At 48.3% G+C, this 21,021-nt stretch overlaps 1 protein-coding gene across 16 annotated transcripts in view; it reads left to right on the forward strand.

Annotated features, from left to right (window-relative positions):
• The window catches only part of Smarca4 (SWI/SNF related, matrix associated, actin dependent regulator of chromatin, subfamily a, member 4), an 88,125-nt gene that overhangs the window by 48,180 nt on the left and 18,924 nt on the right, over window positions 1–21,021 (forward strand). For 9 of the 16 annotated variants that reach the window (XM_011242434.1, XM_011242435.1, XM_006510122.2 and 6 more), the window contains 13 exons: window positions 564–630; window positions 1,479–1,589; window positions 2,881–3,123; window positions 4,650–4,763; window positions 5,264–5,371; window positions 6,199–6,285; window positions 7,758–7,804; window positions 8,885–9,051; window positions 10,782–10,945; window positions 13,165–13,392; window positions 13,668–13,766; window positions 14,031–14,108; window positions 14,644–14,862. In XM_011242434.1, coding sequence (XP_011240736.1) covers window positions 564–630; window positions 1,479–1,589; window positions 2,881–3,123; window positions 4,650–4,763; window positions 5,264–5,371; window positions 6,199–6,285; window positions 7,758–7,804; window positions 8,885–9,051; window positions 10,782–10,945; window positions 13,165–13,392; window positions 13,668–13,766; window positions 14,031–14,108; window positions 14,644–14,862 — 1,732 coding nt within the window. The remainder of the gene's footprint in view (window positions 1–563; window positions 631–1,478; window positions 1,590–2,880; window positions 3,124–4,649; window positions 4,764–5,263; window positions 5,372–6,198; window positions 6,286–7,757; window positions 7,805–8,884; window positions 9,052–10,781; window positions 10,946–13,164; window positions 13,393–13,667; window positions 13,767–14,030; window positions 14,109–14,643; window positions 14,863–21,021) is intronic. The other 7 variants (XM_006510117.2, XM_006510119.2, XM_006510120.2 and 4 more) reach the window with 1 other exon arrangement.

Raw genomic sequence — 21,021 nt, forward strand, 5'->3', positions numbered from 1 at the left:
GTGACACCTCTTACAACAGACCACACCTCCTAGTCCTTCCCAAACAGTTCCAGCAACTGAGTACAAATATTTAAATATATGACCCTATGGGGCCATGCTCATTCAAACCACCACAGCTTTCCATTGTCATGGTTAGTGTGCTCCTTGCTGCCTCATCAGTGGATGTGACACTGGACACTGGACCATGTTTCCTGCATTCCCATGTATTAAAGCCCTGACTGGCACCGGGAGGCCAGCCACATGTGCTGCAGCACATCTGTAGTATCTTACATATTCACTCACCAAGGTGCCTGTGAATCTCCACTAGGCTGGCTGCCTAAGAGCCACTCTTAGCTCTGCCCTGGGCCAGCTGTACCAGTATCGTATCTTTGTGAGTGTCTGTTCTTTCCACCTGGGAACAGGGTGTCTTCCCTCTTTGGGTGCTGCCACTAACACCCCCTTCTCACTTCTGTGCACAAAGCTCCCATTGGACACAGAGTTTACTGTGGCAGTTCTAAAGACCAGGCCTGTTGTCTTCACTATTGCCTAGCATAGAACTTGACTGTCCCTTCCTTTCCCTTCAGGACACTGTCAAACTGGGCGTATGAATTTGACAAGTGGGCCCCCTCTGTGGTGAAGGTTTCTTACAAGGTACGTCACAGGCTAAAGAAGTGTCCTCCAACTTGTTAGGAGACACAGTCTTGACCAAGAAAGGTGAAGGTGCACAAAGAGAGAAGCCAGTGTGTGTTAGAGGCACAAGGCTCCTAGGCCTGGTGCTCATTTGATACACAGGTGGTCTTCGTGGTAATGTAGAATGTGTAGTTTCCTATTTTGAGGCGTATATATATATTTTTAATTTTAAGTCATTTTAAGTTTCATTTATGGAACATTGTTTCAAAAATATTTATCTTATATGAGGACAGAATGAACATAGACCATTGGTGTGTCATGATGCTGGATGTTGTGGATACCTAGCCAGCCATGTGCCAAGCATCAGACCCAATTCAGATTAATGCATTAGGAAGAGGCAGCCCTCGGTATGGGCAACTAAGGTAGAAGAACCAGTCCACCAATGCATACCACAGTTTACTTCTGCCTCTGGCTCTTCATCCTGTGCCTATGGTGTAAGGATGCTATTGCTGTGTGCAAGAAAGTAGTGAGGTCCAGAAAGTAGTCATGGAGGAGACTGGGGACTAGAAATGAGGAAGGACCAGGCAGTGAGGAGAAGGCCGAAGTGATTGTGCTGGCTGTTGCCAGGTAAAGTAGCGGCCCTATCTCCCAGGGAAGAGGCTCATGTTTGGGACCTAGGAAGAGGGGAGTTGATCAGACCCTAGAAATGTGGCTGAGGATGGTGCAGGCAGCAGTTTCCCACTCCTCTCCTGCAGCTGACATTGTACGTGGCTTGGTCAGAGAATGCTGGCAACCTTGCCCAGCATCATCCGGCTTTATTCTTCAAGAACACTATTCCCAAGTCAACTGTTTACATCCTGTCTTTACAGGGCTCTCCAGCTGCAAGGCGAGCTTTTGTCCCACAGCTTCGCAGTGGGAAGTTCAACGTCTTACTGACCACCTATGAATATATCATCAAAGACAAGCATATCCTAGCCAAGGTAGCGTGTCCTCATGTAAAACACAGTAGGCTGAGGGCTCAGGCTGCCTAAGGATCTTGATGCCTACTGTCATACTTATGTCATAGCCCCTTGAAAGTGATCCCTCTGTATTTTGTCCGCATGATATACACTTGTATAAGGAAAGCCATGCCCTGGCTCCCTCAGCATCCTGAGTGGGCCCTAGTTCAGATTAGGATCCCCCATAGAACCTGAAGAAGTGCCACTCACCCATCTCCCAGGACCTCTGTGCAGAGAGACTCCGACTTGACAGTTTCTCCTCACCTGTGAAGTGACTTATCAGTTTGAGACAAGGCCTTGTATGTGGTCCTGGTGGGCCTCTCCCAGGGAACATTGACTGTGGGTTCTGGAAAACTCTTGGGGGAGGCAAGTGAAGCTGAGCAGTGAGTAGGTGCAGGGCTGGAATGGGGTCTGTCCATGGTGGCATGGCCTTGCCTTGCCTCATATTATGGAGAGCTATACAGCGTGAAGTTACCCGATAGCCCTGCCGATGCTTGTTTGCTCCCTGGGCCGGTGTCCCAACAGAGAGTGTTAGTTAAAGAGCTTACTTGAGATTGGGGTCCTCTCCCGTAGGGCCCTTTCCCTGTACAATACCTAACAATGTGTGCACTCACTGCAGGTCACTAGGTGTTCAAATGGATACCTGTTCTGAGAGATGGAAGTCCTTATAGGAAACCTAACTGGGAATTCTCCTGGGGCTCCAACCTGAACCCTAACATTGTCTATCCTTGTCCTTGGGGTCACTAGCAGACTCTGGGCAGGAAAGGCCTGGCACTGCCCCTTCCTGGAAGCCACATTCAGATTGGTTGTATGCCACCTGCTGCACAAGCATGGCTACTTGTGGCCAATGTTCCAGATGCCTCCTTGAGGATGGTATGCTGAGCACTGTTTCTTATTGTTTGGAAAGCCAGAGTACTTTTTTTTTTAATTTATTTATTATTATTATTAATAAGTACACTGTAGCTAACTTCAAACACACCAGAAGAGGGCATCAGATCTCATTACAGATGGTTGTGAGCCACCATGTAGTTGCTGGGATTTGAACTCAGTACCTTCGGAAGAGCAGTCAGTGCTCTTACCCACTGAGCCATCTCGCCAGCCTGCCAGAGTACTTTTTACCCTGTACATCTGACAGTGTAGCCTTGGTTCAGCTTCTTACCCGTTTGTCTCCACTTCATGTGTTGGAGTGTTTGTGTCTGGTGGTTCCTGCTGGACATACTGGTCACTTTGCAGCCCTGCCACCTCCTCTCATCACCTCTTCTTGGCCTTGCAGATCCGCTGGAAGTACATGATTGTGGATGAAGGCCACCGCATGAAAAACCACCACTGCAAGTTGACGCAGGTCCTTAACACACACTACGTGGCCCCTCGGCGCCTGCTTCTTACAGGCACACCACTGCAGAACAAGCTACCGGAGCTCTGGGCCCTGCTTAACTTCCTGCTCCCCACTATCTTCAAGAGCTGCAGCACCTTCGAACAGTGGTTCAATGCACCCTTTGCCATGACTGGAGAAAAGGTGAGTTTGTTTGGGGTAGAAAGTGGCCTGTGAGGAGCCATCCCAGGCTCAGCCACCTTTCAGACTGATCATGTGTACCCACTGGCCACATAGCAGCAGAGTCTGTGCTATCAGAGCAAGCAACCCCCAAGACTTCAGCAGGGCAGAAAACAGATGTCCCAGTGAGAAGTATGGATCCTCCACAGGGAGAACGTCTTGCCATTGAGAGTATCAGGGAGCTGAGAAAGTTTAGTACATCTGTGGGGCTAGGCTTTGATGTTGTTTATAAAGAGCTCTACAGTCAGCATCTTGTACAGGCGCTGTGTGGTGGCAGTGATCCAAAGACCATGCTAATGTATTGTGTGAGGGCAGGTTTCCCCGGGGAAGAATCTGAAGAATCCACAGCACTGGTGTTGGTGGGTTTTGCAGTAAGCCATATATATGCATTGAGAAGGGGTTAAACTACTAGCCTGTGAACCTGGGCAGAAGCCAGAGGCTGTTGACAGCTAGTATTTGCTCCCCTTCACGCCTCCTCGGGTCTTAGAAAGGTATCTATTGTGTTCATCCCAAGTTCCCCATCCTCCCTGGAGGCATGCTGAGGCACCAGCCCCTGTGAAAGGGACATTGATGTTTTTTTTCAATCCATGTAAGGAAGGAGGCTCTTCTGAGGCTCCATTTCCAGAGCTTCTCTTCCTACAAGCTAAAACTCTAAAAGGGATGACCAGAGCGCAGCAGAAAAGCTCAGGCCTATGCCATCTTAGTTGCCTCTCCTTCCTGGTGTTCTCTTCAGTGGGTCTCTTGGAGCTGGGCTTGTCGGCACAGGGGTAGGCAGATCTCTGAGTTTGAGGCCAGCCAGGGCTACACATATAGAGAAACCTGCATGGAAAAACCAATCAGTCAATCAGTCAAATAAAGATAAATGGATCCCTGGCTAACAAGGTAGCTCAGCAACTAAAAGCACTTGACACCAATCCTTGATGAGTTGAGTTTGAGTCCCAGAACCCACAAAGTGGAATCTGAGCCAACTGTGACCTCCTCAGGGTATACCCACCCTCAGACACAAACAAATAAGTAAACAAAAGACACTTTAAATGCTAAACAATGTAGCCTTGAAGCCAAAGAATAGTATCTGGATAACAGTGCTTCTTAGGCAATGACTCCTCTGAGGCCAAGAGAGGAAGGTGTGGGACTAGTGTCAGAGCAGCCTTTGGCATTGATCAGACAAGCTTATAATGCCCCAAATTGCCTGACTTTAGTCAGCTGATGCTGTGGTTGTAAACACCAAATTGGTACTGCCTAAGGGAGACCCAGCGGCCAATTGTCATATGTGTTCAGGTATAAGGTAAGCATGGTACCTGGCCATTAGGCATTTCATAAATTACACAAAAGGCAGAAGATTTTCATTTTCCCAAGGATGAATGTCTTCCTCTTCTCCCAGAGGGCACAGGGGTACCAAGTGACAGCTGCTGTCCATGACACAGCTGCCCTTCCTATGCCCTGCCCCCCACTTTTGGAGGAATTGTTATAATTTACTGTCTGGCTCCCAGGTGGACCTGAATGAAGAGGAGACTATCCTCATTATTCGTCGCCTACACAAAGTTCTGCGGCCCTTCCTGCTGCGGCGGCTCAAGAAGGAAGTTGAAGCCCAGCTCCCTGAGAAGGTTGGTGTTGGCAGAAGCCACAGGTGCCATTTGTGGGGCTGTTCCCAGGGAGAGTGTAGTCAGGTGATCCTTCCCTGGACCCGCTCCATGGAATTGGAGTGGTGACTCACACCACTGTGCAGCAAAGCCAGGACCTGGGTCAGAACCGAACTTTGTCACACTCATGCTTGCTGTGTCCTTGTCCAAACTCCTGTCCACAGACAGAGGCTAGGACTCAGGTTGGATCTACTGAGTGGTATCAGTGGTGTGGGCCCTCTGCTCTATGCACCCACACTTGGCTTGCCTCTCTGGTTGACTTCACCGTTTATTTTCTGACAAGCTGTGGAAAGCCTTCCAGAATTTTGACCCAGAATCTCCTCCTCTTCCCAGATCTCCCTACTTTGAGGGCTCCTCCCTCATACCCCATGTCCTAATCAGAGTGCTGGTCACAAGGGTCCACTTGGTGGCACAGGCAACCCAGTTTAAGTTTGTATGGCCTGAGAGTGTTCTTTGCTCCACAGGTAGAGTATGTCATCAAATGCGACATGTCAGCCCTGCAGCGTGTGCTGTACCGTCACATGCAGGCCAAAGGTGTGCTGCTGACTGACGGCTCCGAGAAGGACAAGAAGGTTTGTTCCAGGTTCCTCTTTATCTATTTCACGATTGTCTAAAGGGAGAGGGTAGATGAAGAGCACCATGGGATCTGAGAATTGAATTGGTACTCTGCCCAGGAGACTTCGTTTGGCCCCATCCCTCAGGCATTCAAACAGCCACAGCTGTAATGTATCCTTTGAGGATGCTTACTAGACTGCTTTCTGGAGTTGCCCTTGTTTGAGTACCTGCCTTCCTCGAGACAGCAGGAAGCCCTGGGCTGACTGATGCAGAGTGGGAATAGTCCTATGGAACTTTACTTACCCAGCAGCCTTATCTGTCATGGCCTCTGCACCCTTCCTCTTTCTATTACTGGGGGCATCCCGACATTGGAAAGAGTGGGAGGGGGAGCCACTGCTCTCTTGGGAGCACTCAAGAGTGTCATTCTACACCTCCTCTAAGCAAGCCTGGGCTTGTCCCCCAGGGAATTACTAGTCCCTGCAATCCGTACCCAGCATCCTAGCCATGGCCTTAGGTGTGTGTCTGTTGTTCAGCCCCTTTCTTACCTGTGCGTTGGAGCATTGCGCTCCTTGCTTCCCTCCCTAGTACAGATCACTGTACCCTTCTTTGTGTAGCTGTACTGTGAGTGTGCTTACCCTTTGCTGTTTGCTATGTTTGCTTCCATTCAGTTCTTGTGCCAGTTAGTCTCTTAGGTCTTCTCAGAGAACTCCCTTCCGTAACAGGGCTACAAAGATAACCACCAGCTTGCTCTGGGCCATTCTTCTACCACCCTGCCCAATCTTGCCCACCTCCATCTTGCCCTAAAGGCAGGATTCCGTTTTGACCATCTCATGTGCCTCTGCAGGGCAAAGGTGGCACCAAGACACTGATGAACACTATTATGCAACTGCGTAAGATCTGCAACCACCCCTACATGTTCCAGCACATCGAGGTAAGGCCACAGCCCAGAGTCCTGGCTCTTGGTGGCAGAGCTAGGCTGCTTGTCCCTGACGATTGTGGCCATGTGTGTACATGTGTTAATAGGCCAGAGGTTGATGCCTTTATTATCCTCGGCTTATGCTTTAGAGGTATCTTTCATTGAACTTGGAGCTCACTAACTTTTAGACATGATGGCTAATGAGCTCCACAGATCTGTTTTTCTCTACACAGCTCTGAGGTTACTCACATCAGTCAGCAAGCCTGGCTTCTAAGTGCCAGCTATCCAGCTCAGGTTGTCATGAGTACAGCAGGGCATATCTGTCTCCTCAGTCCTTAGGATGTTCTTAAGAATGGCTAAGGAGCTGGCCATAGTTCCAGCACTCAGGAGGCAGACCCAGGTAGATGTCTGTGAGTTCCAGGACAGCCAGGCATGGTGCACTCAGGGGACAAAAGCAGATGAATCTCTTGAGTAAAGGCCAACCTGGTCTACAGAGAAAGTAGGACAGCCAGGGCTACACAGAGAAAGGAAAATCCTGTCGAAACAAACAAACAAAAAAGACTTAAGGTCTTCTCACTAGCCACTGTCTTTACACCTGTATCTGTCAAGTTTTCCTTTTTCTGGTATTTATGGGGGGTGGGGGGAGTTGCCCAGTGTAACCCAGGCCTGTGACAAGGAAACAGGTGTTCTAGTTTTGGGTGTGTACATCTCAGCTGATGTTTAGCAAAGCCATCATGGGACTGAAAATTAAAGTCTCTAGAAGTATTTGCTCAAGAGTCACCTCTAGGCTGGAGAGATGGCTCAAAGGTTAAGAGAACTGGCTGTTCTTCCAGAGGTCCTGAGTTCAATTTCCAGCAACCACATGGTGGCTCACGACCATCTCTAATGAGATCTGGCCTGTAGACACATGTAGACAGAACACTGTATACATAATAAATACATCTTTAAAAAACAGTCACCTTGTAGGTATTTTCTGCGTGTTTGGGGACTCCTCCCTTGGGAAGTGTTCCCACTCCTGAGGTTACACGTGTCTCTGTCAGGGCTTCTTACCTGCAGGTTATGAAGTGCTGATGGACAGACATCAGTCAGGTCTGTGACCACAGCCACGGTCATCATGAGTAACTGTGCTTTTGGAGAATCTCGACTCTTGCCTAAAAAGCAAGCATGTGTTAGTATTCTTAGTGTACAGTTTCAGGGTCACTCAAGACCTCTGAGTCCTTAGCGTTCCATTTCAGGGTGGTCTGAGGTGTTGACGTTGGTGCCTAATATCACATAGTCTTCTTCCCATCCTTCACAGGAAGAGCATGAGGGTTGGCATTGGTGCACTGAGTCCAAGCTGGACATCCACATCTGGACTCTGTGCCCTGCAGGCCACAGATAACTACCAGTGTGACCTCTCAGTCCTCTGCAGTAGCTGCCTGGACCATGGGCTTGACTGGGCAGTCCCTCCCTGCCTTGGCACTGATCCATCTCTTGTCCTGTTGCAGGAGTCCTTTTCTGAGCACTTGGGGTTCACCGGCGGCATCGTGCAAGGGTGAGAAGCTTCCCAGCTCTTGAGAGTGGGTAGCAGTCTGCTAGGGGGGTTATAGTCTTGTTCAGTGGCTTTGTTGCTGTGATTAGCATTTATCTGCTATCTGAGGCCTCCAGACCTAAACTCCACTGCCCACAGTGTAATGCTAAGCAGCCTCTGTTAGCCCTGAGCTTCAATCCACCCGCTCTGCCCTTGATACCCTGTGAGCACCTTTCCTGCAGCTTCAAGTGCGGGGTCCACTTCTTTTCTCTTGGGTTGTTGGGACACAGTCTCAATGTGTGAGCTAGGTATGTATGTAACTATGTAGCCCAGGGTGGCTAATCATCTTCTTCCTGAAGCAATTGGAATCTTTGTGCCTCAACCTTCCACGTGCCAGGACCATAGGTGTGTGATGCCAGACCACACTTATAGAAGTCAGTGGTGTTGGCCATGGATGCCATCTCTAGAATATCACCATTTTCCTCTTTTAGACATTCTTGAAGTTGAAGCTACATTTCCAGCCCCGGTTTTTACCTGTAAGGGCATGGCATTTAATTAGGAGGGTGACAGTGCTTTTTGCTGCACTGGAGATTGGGCCCAGGGCCTCACTATTCTAGACAAGTGCTTCACTGTGGTACACAGGATTCTTTAGTCTATAGTCTGTTCCTAGTGTGAGCTGTTCTAATGTTATGGTAGCAGACCCACCATCCTCAAAGCAGCTCCAGCTCAGCACTGCCCCTCTGTAGAACCGTTCCTCTCTTTCTACCTTTACGTAGGTTCTAGGGACTGAACTCAGGTCAGTGAGCTTACAGGACAAATACTTCACCCAATACTGAGCCAACTCCCCAGCCCACTGGGCGTCATGTCTGATCGCACTTTTTTTATTCTCCTTGTGACCTGGTGAAATGACATGGACATATGTAGTCATTGGTAATGTACTCTGACTAACAGTGACCAGAGTTCAGCTGTAGCAGTGGGTGGCCTTGCTCGGGAAGCCACTTCTTTCCTTGAATCTGCCCAGCAGCCTAGATGCAGCACGCATCTCTGAGCTCACAGGCGTGTGACTGAGGACTGAATGTTTCCCTTCTTCCCTCCGTGGACTAGATTGGACCTTTACCGTGCCTCAGGGAAATTTGAACTTCTTGATAGAATTCTACCCAAACTCCGTGCAACGAACCATAAAGTGCTCCTCTTTTGCCAAATGACCTCCCTCATGACCATCATGGAAGACTACTTTGCATACCGTGGCTTCAAATACCTCAGGCTTGATGGTGAGTAGAGGGCAGTTTGCTGGAGATACTCATTCCTGACCTGGTTATATGGACTTGAAGTCCAGAGTATACCCTGAATCTGAGGACATCCTAACTGTCAGGAACCTGAAGGAGGGCCTGAAGGTGTTTAGTCTCCTGTTTGCTAGAGTCTTCACTGCAGTGCTGTATTCTGTAGTGTGGGTTCTGACTGCCATTTCCGCTTAAGTTACACAAAGTTATCATGTGTGCGTGAACATAAGAGCCCTGCCAATGTGGAACCTTGAGAGTTCTCTGCTCCGGTAGAGCTGCATCTCCATGAAGTTCTCCTGTACTCTGGGCCTCATCCTTAGATAGACTCTGCTACTGCTCAGTGTTAGCAACAGAAACAAAGCTTTCCCCGACTCCCAGCCAGCTACCTTGCCGTGTCCCGTAACAGGCCTGGCCCAGAGCTGAATGATGCTCACTTGCCGTGGGACCCTAGCCCGCTTGCAGGCAAGGTCCTGCACTGCCTGGGAGGCTCTGTGTACCAGTTGCCAGAGTATGTCTTTCCACCTTCCCTACTTTCCACAAAGTACTTCAGGGAGGAAAAGGCCAGCATTGTTAACAGAACAAATGATTGGGAAGCCCTGGAGTTAGTGTCCCACATTGTCATCCTGGGAAGACACAATGGAGGACCTCAGAACCAACAAGACTTATCAGCTTTCTGTTTTCCTTGCAGAGCCTTTATTGGGCTCAGAAGCTGGGAGTGCCTTACTCTAGACCTCTGCCTCTCCTGTCCCATCTCTCTGTGCCCTGGACCTTTTCATTTTATACTGCATTTTAAAGATGCTTCAGCGTCTTACAACCTGAACTTGATTGCTTCATCTTTTTGTATGATTCTATGGAGCTTCATCTAGAATGTGCTGACCAGAACTCCCATACATCCATCTGGCCCCAGCCCCTCCTTAGGTGCTCCAGGACCACCTTTGCTAAACCACCATCCCGTTCTGAATGTTCACATAGCTCAGTGCTGGCCAAACACTGCTGAGGTCCAAATGGCTGGACCTCTAGCTGCCTCCTTTGTCCTTGTAAGCACCAGGTCCTACTTTATGCAGATCCCTGTCTGCTCAAGTAGGAGCCTAAGGACTTTTATCTGTTGGTTTCTGCTGTGAGTGTTGCATGCGGTGTTAAGACTGCTCAAGGAGTGGGCAGAAGGTCAAGGAACACTGTGTGGCAAGTATGAGGTGTAGGCCTATTAGCCCCCTGTGAGCTAGGAGTCCAAGGAAGGCTTCAGTGGTTACAGCTCTTATGTATAGATTTTTCTCTACGCTAACCAAAGTTACTGCAAGAGAATTAAGGGTACATGCCAAGGCTGTGGCTAGTGGTTCATCTCATCACACTATGCCACTAATGCTGTGTTCCTTGTCAGAGTATGGCATCAGCCTTCTTAGCTATGTGGTGTCTCTCCTCATAAAGAACAGAGGGAACAAGTGTCAGGAAGCATTGCACCTAGAGATGGCAGCCCAAGAGCCTGCCAGCATCTTCTTCTTCCAGTGGCTTGTGTCCTACAGGAATCAGCTGGTCTTGTCCCCACCCCCCCTCCTTCCTTTTTTTAAAATCTCCTGAGTATGGCAGCATTTGGTAATGACAGGCTGTACCTCCAAGTCGCTGTCTGGTTAACCCTTTACAATCTATAGAGTATATCTGTGGCTCTTGTGACCTGCAACACCACCCCTGTCACCCTCCTAACCCTCTTCTCCTGTGCCTATCAGGAACCACAAAAGCAGAAGACCGGGGCATGCTGTTGAAAACCTTTAATGAACCTGGCTCTGAGTATTTCATTTTCCTGCTCAGTACCCGTGCTGGGGGGCTGGGCCTGAATCTGCAGTCAGCTGACACTGTGATCATCTTTGACAGTGACTGGAATCCCCACCAGGTAAATGCATTGGTAGAGGAAAGCAGATAGTTCCTATCTTAGTGTCACTGCCTCCCTGATGTTCTCCCTGTCCTGGGAGCCACGAGAAGTGCGGTCACTAATCCACAGTGGTCATGGTTCCCTCATGCTTTTCAAAGTGGAAGTGACCTCACACCCTGACTTGAGGAGAGCTATTTTTCCAACAATCATATTTTTATTCCTGGGTACACATGGGCAATAGCCAACTCAGGTATATAGCCTTTGTCTCACCCACATAAGGCTCCAAGCTCCAGGTTCCATCCTTAACATTACAATAGCCATATAGTTATTGGATTCCATAGCCGAGAACAAAGTAGGAAACAGGCTGGTCTGCAGTACTGATGGTTACCTGTCATGGCGGTGCAGCCTTCCAGACCCGTCCTGTAGTCCACACACAGTCCTACTCAGCAAAACCAGACCCTTACAAGCTCTGTTCATCACCTCTTCTTGCTTCCTGTCCACATTTGCCCTGAGGGCCCTCTGCCAAAAAAATGAAATGGTGTGCTGCTTTGTACATTTAACAGTTTGAAGATGAGTAGCAAGTTTGCCCTGTCTCCTCATGCAGTTACTCTCCTCATGGGCTTGGTTGTTATGCACATGCTAGTTTACAAGGTGAACCAGTGTCCCCATTCTTGTCACCCTGCATCTGCCAGGCACACACTGTGATGTGTTTGATGTGTACTGATGTGTTCCTGTCCCATTTAGCAACCGCTCATTGCTCACACCTCTCCAGAGGAGACAGTGGTAAAGAAAGCTATTTAACTGTTGCCTCTGCTTCAAGGTGTTCCAGAATCGAGCAGCTCCAAGACATTTTCCCTCCAGCCTAATGGGCAGTTGTCGATTTTCTGTTTATTCAGTGACCATTAGCCCCAAAGAATCTTTGTCACTCTTGGCACTTTTGCAAGGACCCAGTAGTCCAACAGTTTCTCAACCTGTGGGTTGTAACACCTTGGGGGCCACCTAAGACCATCAGAAAACACAGATATTTACATTATGATTCATAAGGGTAACAAAATTAAAGTTCTAAAGTAGCATCAAAAGTAATTTTATGGTTGGGGCTCACCACAGCATTAGGAACTGTATTAAAAGGTCACAGTATTAGGAAGGTTGAGAGCCACTGCTCTCGTCAGATCAGCTCTAAATAAGAAAAGTGATTGCCATAGTAATGACCATTGTCTTCACATGCCGGCCACTTACGTGCACATGGCCACTCATACTGGTAATCTCTGTCAGAGCTAGTTATAATTATCCATTTGATGGCTAAATGGCCTAGGTGGTCACTGTGTCAATCCAGTGATGAGTATCAGTGTAGTTTCTGCTCCGATGCTACTGATGGGCCATTTCCTAAGAGGTAGTTAGATAATAACAGTCAAGCAGAGGCCAGTGCAGGGCCAGCAGGAGCATCAACGCCAGCCTTGACAGTAAGCATCCTGATATACCTGGGGACCAACTGTCAAACAAGTCCCTTCTATTTTTATGATCTCAAATTGAGGAACATTGTTGACCCTCAGCCTGTTTACACAGGCTGGCTGGCCCAAAGAGAATTTCAGACAGTCTATGCTAGAAATGGCAGAAATACTATTGGCAGCTTCACTGCCCCACTAACAGGAGCTGACTGCTCTATTCCTTATACTATCCTCCTCACACCCATCTGCTCAATCTATACGGAAGCTGAGAGAGCTCCTGTGATCAGCATAGTAGGCTCCTAAGTGCCAAAGCCCTCAGCTGTGACATGGCCATGCTGTGGAGCTGTGACAAGGGCTGCCCAGAGTGTTGCCCTAGGAGTTAGCCTCAAAAAAACAAAAAACAACAGAAAAAGTAGAGCTAGAGAGGTGGCTCAGCAGTTAAGAAAATATACATGCAGAGCACCAATTTGGTACCCAGCGTCTCTAATTCCAGGTTCTCTGACACCCTCTCCTGTGCTCAGTGGATACTTACATGCACACACACTTAAGCTTACATTTAAAATACATGGTTGGGTTTTTTTTTGGGGGGGGGTGTTTGTTTTTGTTTGTTTTTTGAGGGGGTGGAGTATTTGTTGGGTCCCAGGAAAGCAGACATCTGCTATGGGTACAAGGTCCCTCCAGGCTCCTAGGGACAGGTCACAGGTCCATTCTTGGGTTCCTGGCTTTTGAAGTTGCAGGCCGAAGCTAAGCTTGATGTCTAGAATTCCCCAGACTGACCCACCTCCTCTTCTCAAGGACCTGCAAGCACAGGATCGAGCCCATCGCATTGGACAGCAGAATGAGGTGCGTGTTCTTCGCCTGTGCACGGTCAACAGTGTGGAAGAGAAGATACTGGCTGCTGCCAAATACAAACTCAATGTGGATCAGAAGGTGATCCAGGCAGGCATGTTCGACCAGAAGTCGTCCAGCCATGAGAGGCGTGCCTTCCTGCAGGCCATCCTGGAGCACGAGGAGCAGGATGAGGTGAGCATGGTGCCAAGCCTGGCCCAGCGTGAGTGGTGGATGCATGAGGCTTTCGTTTTCGGTTTTATACCTTTTTTGCACTCTTGGTTTTTGTTTTTGGTTTTTTGGTTTTTTATTTTTATTTTTTTGCGTCCCTTTGGAGTAAAGGGAGTGTGGGCTGAGCAGAAAGAGGATGCGCACTTGCTTTCCCGTTGAAGTGGGTTTTTTTCTAAACTGCTGCTGACAGACGGCCGCATCGACAGCCCCGGAGACTGAAGTCCTGTATTTATCCACAGAGCAGACACTGCAGCACGGGCAGCGGCAGTGCCAGCTTCGCCCACACTGCCCCTCCGCCAGCGGGCGTCAACCCCGACTTGGAGGAGCCACCTCTAAAGGTGAGAGGGGTAGTTCAGTCTCCACGCCCACTCAACTCAGCTTCTTGCTGAGACTGGCCAACAAGGGCCTGACCCCACGAAGCGTGCGTGTGCTTGTGCGAATGTGTGTGCCTCTTGCTGACGCGTGGGATCCTCCACCGCAGCCAGCCTGGGACCTCCAGCTCATCAGCTCATCTTCGGACGGATTCCGCCGCTCGCCTCCGAGCCTGGCCACCACCCAACCCAGCCCCACCACAGTCAGACTAAAGCTTTGCAATCTTGTAGGAGGAAGATGAGGTGCCTGATGATGAGACCGTCAACCAGATGATTGCCCGGCACGAAGAAGAGTTTGACCTCTTCATGGTGAGCACCTGGACTGGGACCACACAGACACAGTGATGATAGTGGCATCCCTATGGCTGTTGGAGCTGCTGTTCCTCTTCACACAGCTTCCTCATGCCTCCAGCTCACCCTCATGTAGAGGTAGTGCGGGACACTGCACTGCCGTTGCTGTATATTCCGGGCCGCTTTCCCAAAGAGTCCCTCCCTTTACAGAGGACTCAAGTAGACACTGGAGGCCTGAGGGACTATCTAGGGCTTGGGCTACAGATTATTCCCCCAGATGCTAGGTACCCGTATGAAGTTTAGATGGGGATCTTTCAGTTTTATCTGGATTCAGTGGGCCTGGTATTTTCCTCTAAGACTGCCCTGTGGTGGGCATACCTGTGTTCCACGGTCCAACCTCTTACTGAGGTCTGCTGTAGCAGCCAGGCTGGGTCAGTCCCCAAAATGAAGCACTGTTCTCTTCATCACCTAGTGTCCCTGTGAGGCCCATTCTGAAGGCTATTTCTTACTCTGCTAACTGCCTTCTGTCCTCTGCCCACCACCCACATCATAGCGCATGGACTTGGACCGCCGGCGTGAAGAAGCCCGCAACCCCAAGCGGAAGCCACGCCTGATGGAAGAGGATGAGCTCCCATCCTGGATCATCAAGGATGATGCCGAGGTGGAGCGGCTGACATGTGAAGAGGAAGAGGAGAAGATGTTCGGCCGTGGTTCTCGCCACCGCAAGGAGGTAGACTACAGCGACTCACTGACAGAGAAGCAGTGGCTCAAGGTACATGCCTGAGAGGGCTGTGCGCCGCAGACCATGCCAGGCAGGGTTGGGAGCAGAGGCTGACCTTCTTGGGTCATCCAAACTGATACCTTCCCTCATTGTTGGCTGTATTCATCACTGCAAGGCTTCCAACAGGAGGACGTAGGGATGTTTAGTTCCTACCTCTATAGCTGTCACAAGAAAGAGCCAGCAACTAGCTAGCATCTACCAGCTCTAAGTATAGATGCTTACTTTTTTTGAGGTTGGCTAATGAGAGAGAGACCCTTACAAACAATCAGCAAATTCCCCTGGAGGTGACAAGAAGCTAGGCCCCTAGCCTGGTTTTGAAGAGGGCTGAGGTGTCAGGTCCCTGCCTGCAGCTGAGCTGACTGCCCTAGGCACACAAAGCGGAGGGCACATAGCAGCTGTCCAGCCTAGTGTTAGTGATCCTCAGTCTAGCCCTAAAGTCATGTTGTAAGCACAGCCCAGAAGTAGCTATTACAGGAAGGCAGATGGCAATCCAGGGGTGCTGTGTGTGGTCCTGCTGTGTGTCCAGGTAGCCATGGAAGCTCAGAAGAGCTTCATGTAGAGCAGGCCACGAAAGCCAGTGTGATGGTCAGGTCTAACTCTGAGCTTGAGACGAGAGTTAAGGGCAACCTGGGTTACATGGCAAGACCTTGTCAAAGAAAAGAACCTGCCAAGAAGTCAAACAAACCTTGGGATGGGCACCCCTCAGAATCCTCCAGAACCTAGGCCAGAAACTCCAGGAAGCTAGTCCTTTGTGTAGTAAGGCCATCACTTCTAAAGGACTTGTCATCAGTTTCACATTTACAAAGCACTAGGAGGCTTTCAATTCAAGTCATCACATTGCTAAGTTTTGTACACGGGTTTTTGAAGTGGGATTTACATGCCACACATAGCTCCTTTTGAAGATCCATTGCTGGATAGAGTCAGGCAGCCTTCCTGTCAGCATTAGAGCAGCCTCATCTTTTCCACAAAAGCCCCACTCTTCCTGATTGCTTGTGTTAACTCCTTTGTTGTCTTATATTGGTGGCCACTAGTGCCCTTGGCAGTTTTTGTTTTTAAATCTGGAATACTTCACAGGTGGTGTGTCATCCTCGGCAGGAGCCGTACTAAGCTTCTCAGTGTATGTGCTGCCAATGAGCACTACTTAGCATATTTTTAATTGACCGATTGATGTACTTTCGTGATTTGTGTAGCCCAGGCTGGCCTTGCACTCTTATCTTCCTGTGTCCTCCACACCCCAACAAGTGATCTTACTACAGGCAAGCACCACGCTACCGTTCTTCACATGATGTCACTGTTGTGAGCACAGCACCTAATGCTGCATTCTTCAGAGTGCTTCCTTATCTTTCTGTCCACCAGTAGGTGGGTGTTTGGATTGCTTCTTTGAAGGGCTGTTTTGGGTGATACATGGTGAGCCATGCGTGCCTGCCTTACCATCCCTTTTGCGTACCAGGGATTGGTGTCAGTAGAACAAATGGCCAGCCACACATGCGCCAGCCAGTCCTTGGTCTTGCCACATCCTCATTAAGACCTGTCCCATCTTGCCTTGGTTGTGTGGTTTTTGTTTCTTGCCCATTCCTGTATCTTCTGGAGAAGTTAGTTTGTGTCCCTTGCCACCCACCCCTGCCCCTTTGAGAAGATATTGTTACTGTGTTACCTGTTTTGTTTTCTAACTCATGGGCTCAAACAGTCGTCCTGCCTCAGCCTCATGAGTAATTTAAATTATGTTTCTATTAGCTGGAAATATGCATATGTGCATTTGTGGGGGTTGGGGAGGGGTGCACCCAAGATATGTCGTATGTACAAGTCAAAGGACAGCTTGATGAGAGGCAAGTCTGACCTTTTACCATGTGAATCCTAGGAACCAAACTCAGGTCATCAGATTGGCAACAAGGTACCTTTACTTAGCCATTTCGCCAGCCCCAATAGAGCTTTAAAGTTTCTTATCACAGATAGACTTAGAGGTAGATCCTTCTTTTCTGTTCCTCTAATCTCCTCCCTTTTTCTTCTTCTTACTATTTATTTTGTTTTTATTTTTGTGCATTTGTACATGCTCACAGCCAATGAGTTTAGAAGAGGGCACCTGATCCCCTGAAGATGGAGTTGCTGGGAGCCGGTAGAGGTTGTGAGCCACCTGCCATGGATGCTAGGAATTGAATCCAGATTCTCTGCAAAAGTAGTCTGAACTATTAACCCCTGAGCCATCTCTCCTGACCCTCCTCTTAAAGCTGTTTATTATTGTTTGTTTGTTTGTTTGTTTTGGTTCTATTTATTTATTGGCTATTTTCTTCATTTACATTTCAAATGCTATCCCAAAAGCCCCCTATACCCTCCCCCCGCCCTGCTTCCCTACCCACCCACTCCCACTTCTTGGCCCTGTTCTGGGGCATATAAAGTTTGCAATACCAAGGGGCCTCTCTTCCCAGTGATGGCCGACTAGGCCATCTTCTGCTACATGTGCAGCTAGAGACACGAGCTCCAGGGGGGTACTGGTTTAGTTCATATTGTTGTTCCACCTATAGTGTTGCAGATCTCTTTAGCTCCTTGGGTACTTTCTCTAGCTCCTCCATTGGGGGCCCTGTGTTCTATCCAATAGATGAATGTGAGCATCCACTTCTGTATTTGCCAGGCACTGGCATAGCCTCAAAGAGACAGCTATATCAGGGTCCTGTCAGCAAAATCTTGCTGGCATATGCAATAGTGTCTGCATTTGGTGGCTTATTATGGATGGATTCCCAGGTGGGGCAGTCTCTGGATGGTCCATCCTTTCATCTTAGTTCCGAACTTTGTCTCTGTAACTCCTTCCATGGGTATTTTATTCCCTATTCTAAGGAGGAACTAAGTATCCACACATTGGTCTTCCTTCTTCTTGATTTTCTTTTTTTTTAAAGATTTATTTTATTAATATATGTAAGTACACTGTAGCTGTCTTCAGACACTCCAGAAGAGGGAGTCAGATCTTGTTGCGGATGGTTGTGAGCCACCATGTGGTTGCTGGGATTTGAACTTTGGACCTTCGGAAGAGCAGTCGGGTGCTCTTACCCACTGAGCCATCTCACCAGCCCTTCTTGATTTTCTTGTGTTTTGCAAATTGTATCTTGGGTATTCTAGGTTTCTGGGCTAATATCCACTTATCAGTGAGTGCATATCAAGTGACTGCTTTTGTGATGGGGTTACCTCACTCAGGATGATATCCTTCAGATTTATTACTATTTTGAATGTACATGATATTTGGATATGAGTGGGGCACATATGCCACACCACGTGGAAGTCAGGATTTGCAGTCTGTGCAGTCATGTGATCTGGTGGTGCTATTTATCTTACTGTTTTTTGCTTTGATATATGTCTAAGACTTGACAAGTTCAAGGTACAAAGATTTAGCCCCATTTTCTGTCTTGTTTTTCCTTATACTTTGTGGGTTGACTGTTTCATCCTTAGCTGGCTTGGTGGTTATGTTCCCAAGGCTGTCTTCAAACTCATGGTGATCTTCCTGCCTCAGTCTCCCAAGTGTTGGGACTATAGGTGTGCACCACCAGGCCTGACTTTTGCCTTTTGTTTTGAGCGTTTTGTAGTTTTACTTCTTTTAGAAATATAACACTTCGGGGCTGGAGAATTGGGTCAGTGGTTAAGAGCAGTTGTTGCAGAGGACCTGGGTTCAATTCCTAGCACCAGTACAGGCTCACCAACTTCGGTACCAGGCACACATGATTCACAGATGTATATGCAGGCATAATACTCATACACATAAAATAATAAAAATACAACTGTAAAATATAGATTACTTCATGAGTGTCTCAGTATTTTTTTTCCCCTAGAGACTTATTTTAGGTATATGGGTATTTTGCCTGCTTGTATGTCTGTTCCTGCGGAGGCCAGAAGAGGGCATCAGGCGTCCTGAAACTGGAGTTAGGGATGGTTGTGTGCGGAATAGAACCCAGGACCTCTGAAAGAACAGTCTGTGCTTTCAACCACTGAGCCTTTTTCCTGGCTCCTTTTGGTGTTAACTATTGGCTAAACTGGCTTGACATTAAACTCAAGGACATCCTGTCTCCTTATACCCCACACATACCAGGGCTAAGGGTGTATGCCACCATTCCTGGCTTTTATGTGGACTACTGCAGATCTAAGCTCAGGTCCTCGGCTTGCACTGCAGATGCTTTCCTGCTATGCTGTCTTCCAGCTCTCATCCTTTTATTTCATACATTAAGTTCTGTGATCTGGTTTCAGTTTTCAGAGTATGAGGATGGGGTCTAGTGTGAATGCTGTATATGCATATCCAGTTGTCCTGGCAGCATTGGCTGAAGGGAGCATGTCTTAATTATAACAGACTTACAATTATAAAGTCAGGTATGGTGACACATGCCTGGCAACCTGGCACTTGGGAGGTAGAGGTATGAGAGTCAGAAATTCAAGGATGCCTCTGATTACTGGAGACCTTGCTTCAAAAAAATCCAGTTTACATTAATGAAACTTCTAGAACTGGTCCTCTCCCATGCTGCAAGTGGGCAATGGCACTCTTGAGGCTGGTCGCTCTGGGTGCCCAAATCTTCTAGCTCATCTGGTCACTACCCAGTCCTGTATTTTTCTGGGACTGGTTAGATAAAGTACCATAATTGGGCCATTCAACATAATTCTGAAACATTTGCGGAGAACCAGGACACTGAAGGTGATTTGCTGACAGGGTTATGTTTCCTCGAGGGCCTGGGTAATAGCCTTGGCTCTCTCAGCTTCTAGGGCTCCAGCAGCTCTTAGCTAGTAGCCACCACTACCCACAAGACACACACACACACACACACAATCTCACAAAAAGCTGAAGGGCATGAGAAACGACTCAGTGGTTAAGAGCATATCCTGCTCTTACAGAGCACCCATGTTCACTTGCCAGCCCCCACACCAGGTGGCCCACAACCACCTGTCTCCAGCTCCAGGAGATCTAATTCCCACATTTAATTCAAGATTATAAAACGAGAGCTGGAGCTGCTTTTCTCTGCTAGGATAGCACGTTTCAAATCTGGAATTGAGTCAGTACTGCTCCCTGCCAAAATACAATCATCAACTGAGCACAAGGATCTCATTTCTATATAAGGTCACTCACTTTGTGAAGTTCTGGGTAGACATAAATTTGGGGAACAGTTGCTCATTCCTGCATGTGCACTGGAGCCCACAACTTGGTCTCATCCCCTACCACACGCCCTAAATGCTGCTTTTCCTCTCTACCCTGCTTCAGCCTGAAGCTCATTTGTAACTTTGTGGTGAGGCCTGGCCAGACCATACTGTGTTGTGTGACTGTCTGAAAGTCTTAGGGTGAAACAGTGACCTGCTAGGTGTGTTTTGATTTAGACTCCTCCCCTGATCCCAAGCTCCCTTAGAGAAGTCTTTTAAGTTAACTATTGTTATTTAGCATGTCCTTCATCTCGGTACTTTCACCATGAGGAAACTGATTTAAAAAGAGTCTGCTGACAGTCTCTTTTCAGCCCTAGCAGCAATGGAACGGGCTCAGGGGCCAGGACCTTGGCAAGCCTGTGTAAGGTGTTGGTTCTCATCCACAGCACTGCAACAAGATGAGGCTGATGAGGTCACTCAGTAGTAAGGATGTTTACGGCCCTTTCAGATGACCCACAGTTCCCAGCGCCATGTCACAGCTACCGTTAGCTCCAGCTCCATGGGATTGAATGATCTCACACAAAAGAGGAATATAAGTCTTTCTTTCTTTTTTAATCTTTTCTTTTTTTTCAATGCACAATGAAGGTGTTTTGCTTCTATATATGTCTATGTGAGGGTGTCAGGTCCCCTGGAATTGAGATTACAGACCGCTGGGAGCTGCCATGTAGATGCTAGAAATTGAACCCAGGTCTTCTAGACGAGGAACCAGTGCTCATAACTACTGAGCCATCTCTCCTGCCCCCATAAACACACACACAAACGCTTTAAAATGTCCAAGGACTGGTTGGAATTCAATTAGTGCTAGCTAATGCACTGAAAGATTGAGCAGGCAGACAGGCTGTGCATCAGGACACTGCTTAGCTGGCACATGAGGCCTGAATCCCACCTCAGCACCACACAGAGTGAGAAAAGGAAGAAAGTAGCGCTGTGGAGGACAAGCATGCACATGATGGCACATGCCTTACCCAGATGTGGGACATTTGAGGCAGG

The sequence above is a fragment of the Mus musculus genome, chromosome 9 (assembly GCF_000001635.26).
Source record: "Mus musculus strain C57BL/6J chromosome 9, GRCm38.p6 C57BL/6J".
Classification (NCBI taxonomy): domain Eukaryota; kingdom Metazoa; phylum Chordata; class Mammalia; order Rodentia; family Muridae; genus Mus; species Mus musculus.